This window comes from Lipotes vexillifer, unplaced genomic scaffold, assembly GCF_000442215.2.
Source record: "Lipotes vexillifer unplaced genomic scaffold, Lipotes_vexillifer_v1.1 scaffold479, whole genome shotgun sequence".
In the NCBI taxonomy this organism is placed as follows: domain Eukaryota; kingdom Metazoa; phylum Chordata; class Mammalia; order Artiodactyla; family Lipotidae; genus Lipotes; species Lipotes vexillifer.
The window spans coordinates 1409607-1411845 of record NW_006796443.1 but is presented as its reverse complement, the minus strand read 5'-3'; the positions used below and the strand labels follow the sequence as shown (position 1 = coordinate 1411845).

At 49.6% G+C, this 2239-nt stretch overlaps 1 protein-coding gene across 1 annotated transcript in view; it reads left to right on the top strand.

The window, feature by feature from the left end:
- The first annotated feature begins 1967 nt into the window (after window positions 1-1967).
- Window positions 1968-2239, top strand: part of VWA8 (von Willebrand factor A domain containing 8) — a 368026-nt gene continuing 367754 nt past the window's right edge. The window contains exon 1 of the mRNA XM_007468612.1: window positions 1968-2130. Within this exon, the coding sequence (XP_007468674.1) occupies window positions 1968-2130 (163 nt within the window). The remainder of the gene's footprint in view (window positions 2131-2239) is intronic.

Here is a 2239-nt window from a genome sequence, read left to right as displayed (position 1 = left end):
GTAGCCCCACTTTCTCTTTCCGGTCGCATCTCTACAAACTACTTTATGCACTTGACCTCCAGATACGGTGACTCACTTTCTGGTTCTCAGTCTTGCCACGCATTTTTAGTTTTCTGTACCTTTGTATCTGTTCTTTCCTTTGCCAGATATGACTTGCCCTTTTCTCAGCCTGAAAAATTCTTGCATATCCTTCAAGAACCTCTTCAAACATTACCTTCTCTGTGAAATCTCCCTGACTTCTCCCAGGTGAAGCATTCCACCCCAGAGTAGTTTGAGTCTAAATATCCTAAACATGTGTCTCATTGTGTTGTAATTCTTTATTTGTATGTTTGTGTTCTATACTTGATGTGAGCCTATTGCTACACAGTACCTGGCAGAATACTGTTTATCTAATAGTTGCTCAGTAAACATTGCCCAATGACTGAACACTGTAACCTGTATTGATCTGCCCAGTGCCGTAACTGCAAGGGCTCTTAGTGCTTATTCCAATCATTTTGCTAAATTGCCTTATTCTTTCACTGTTTGAAGCATGTTCTAGATTCCAGTAAGATTAAATGGAGATGCCCTGGCCAAGGTACTTAACTCTCCCAGCCTCAGTTCCTTCATCTGTAAAAGGGGGGGATAATAATAGCACCTCAATCAAAGTGTTGCTGTGTAAAATGAGACAATGCATTAAAATATTCAGCACAATGCCTGACACACTCAAAGTGGGAGAAGCATTTCATTAACTGTTACATTCTACATTTATGTCATTATCCCTTAGTATTCTCAGAGGGATGTTGTGAAGATTATATGAGAACATATATGTGAAACCATGTTGTAATGCACTATGCAAACGTAGTTACCTTTATTTTCACTGTCTCTGCAACTAGGTTAGAAGACCTTTTCAGCCTGAACACATTAAGTCCAATCCTCAGCAAGATGCACAAAGCCTTACCCAGTTCAGCTTCTTTCTTTTAAAGTCTCCCATTTTCTTCTCAGCACCTATCACAGGGTCATGCACATGTTAGGCACTCAAGGTAGATTTAAACATAGTAACAGCTCTAGAATTAGCAAGGTCTTTAGCTGAAAGTGAAGCCTGCTGCATTCTTTTTGTTTGATGTTTGTTTTGTATAAGTTGATTGAAACATTTTTCCTTGGTCAATGTACTCCTAATATTTTGGAGATGCTGTATAATTGTATTAGGCTTAGTTTGCTTTGTGGTAGGACCACTTCCCCTTTTGGCATGGATGCCAGGGAGGCAGCCTTAGCCAAGGTCCTACTTTTTTTCTCTTACTAAAGACATAAATTATATAACTCTTGCATTGCAGAACGACTGAAAAAGTGCTTGATTTAGGTCCTTTCTGACATTTTGGCAACTTCTATGTATCACTCCCGTTTAGAATTTATTAAGATGTGGTAGTAAAACATGTAGAAAAAATAAATTAAAAGGGTAAGGCTTTCAGGTACTGATTGGAAACACAGGTATGGGTACAAGGAATCCAGATGGGAGAAAGTTCCCACAATCTTCAGAAAACGTACTCAAGCTCTGAAAAGGGTTTGAAGCAGTGTACAGGGAAAGCGCAATATATTAAGACAAAGACAGGACCATTAACCAAGAGAGTCAAATGCTCCTTAAACCCTTAAGCATTTCCTCAACTCCGGAGCACAGGGGAACGACTAGAGGTCTGCCTGGGGAATCCACGGGGACCATCGCAGGTGAGGGCGAGGAGGGCGAGGCGCGCCCCGGAGCCGCAGGCTTGCAGGTGCTCTGCCCTGTCTGCCCCGCGGCGGGGGCCTATTCCCTTCGCTCCGCTGGGTCAGGGCGGCCCGAGACAGCTGAGCCGGCCGCGCTGGGGGAAGGAGTTTCCGGCGGACTCGGCGCGGTGCCGCTTCCTGTCCCCCTCGTCGCGCCGTCTCACAGCGCCCGTCCGGGACGCGGCTCGTACCGGACCCCCCTCCCCGTGCCCGACGACGCCCCCGGCCCCATGCAATCCCGGCTCCTGCTCCTCGGGGCCCCGGGCGGCAGCGGAGGCCCAGCTGCGCGGCGCGTGAGGCTGCTCCTGCGGCAGGTGGTGCGGCGCCAGCCGGGCGGCGACGCGCGGCGCTCGGAGGTCAAGCTGCTGCACGCCGGGGCGGGGGCCGACACAGGTAACCCCGGGACGCCTCGCCGCCCAGCGCTCCGCGCGGGGCCCCTGCGCACCTCCGTCCCGCCCCCCCCCCCCCCCCCCCCCCGCCCCCCACCCCGAGCGGGGCCAGG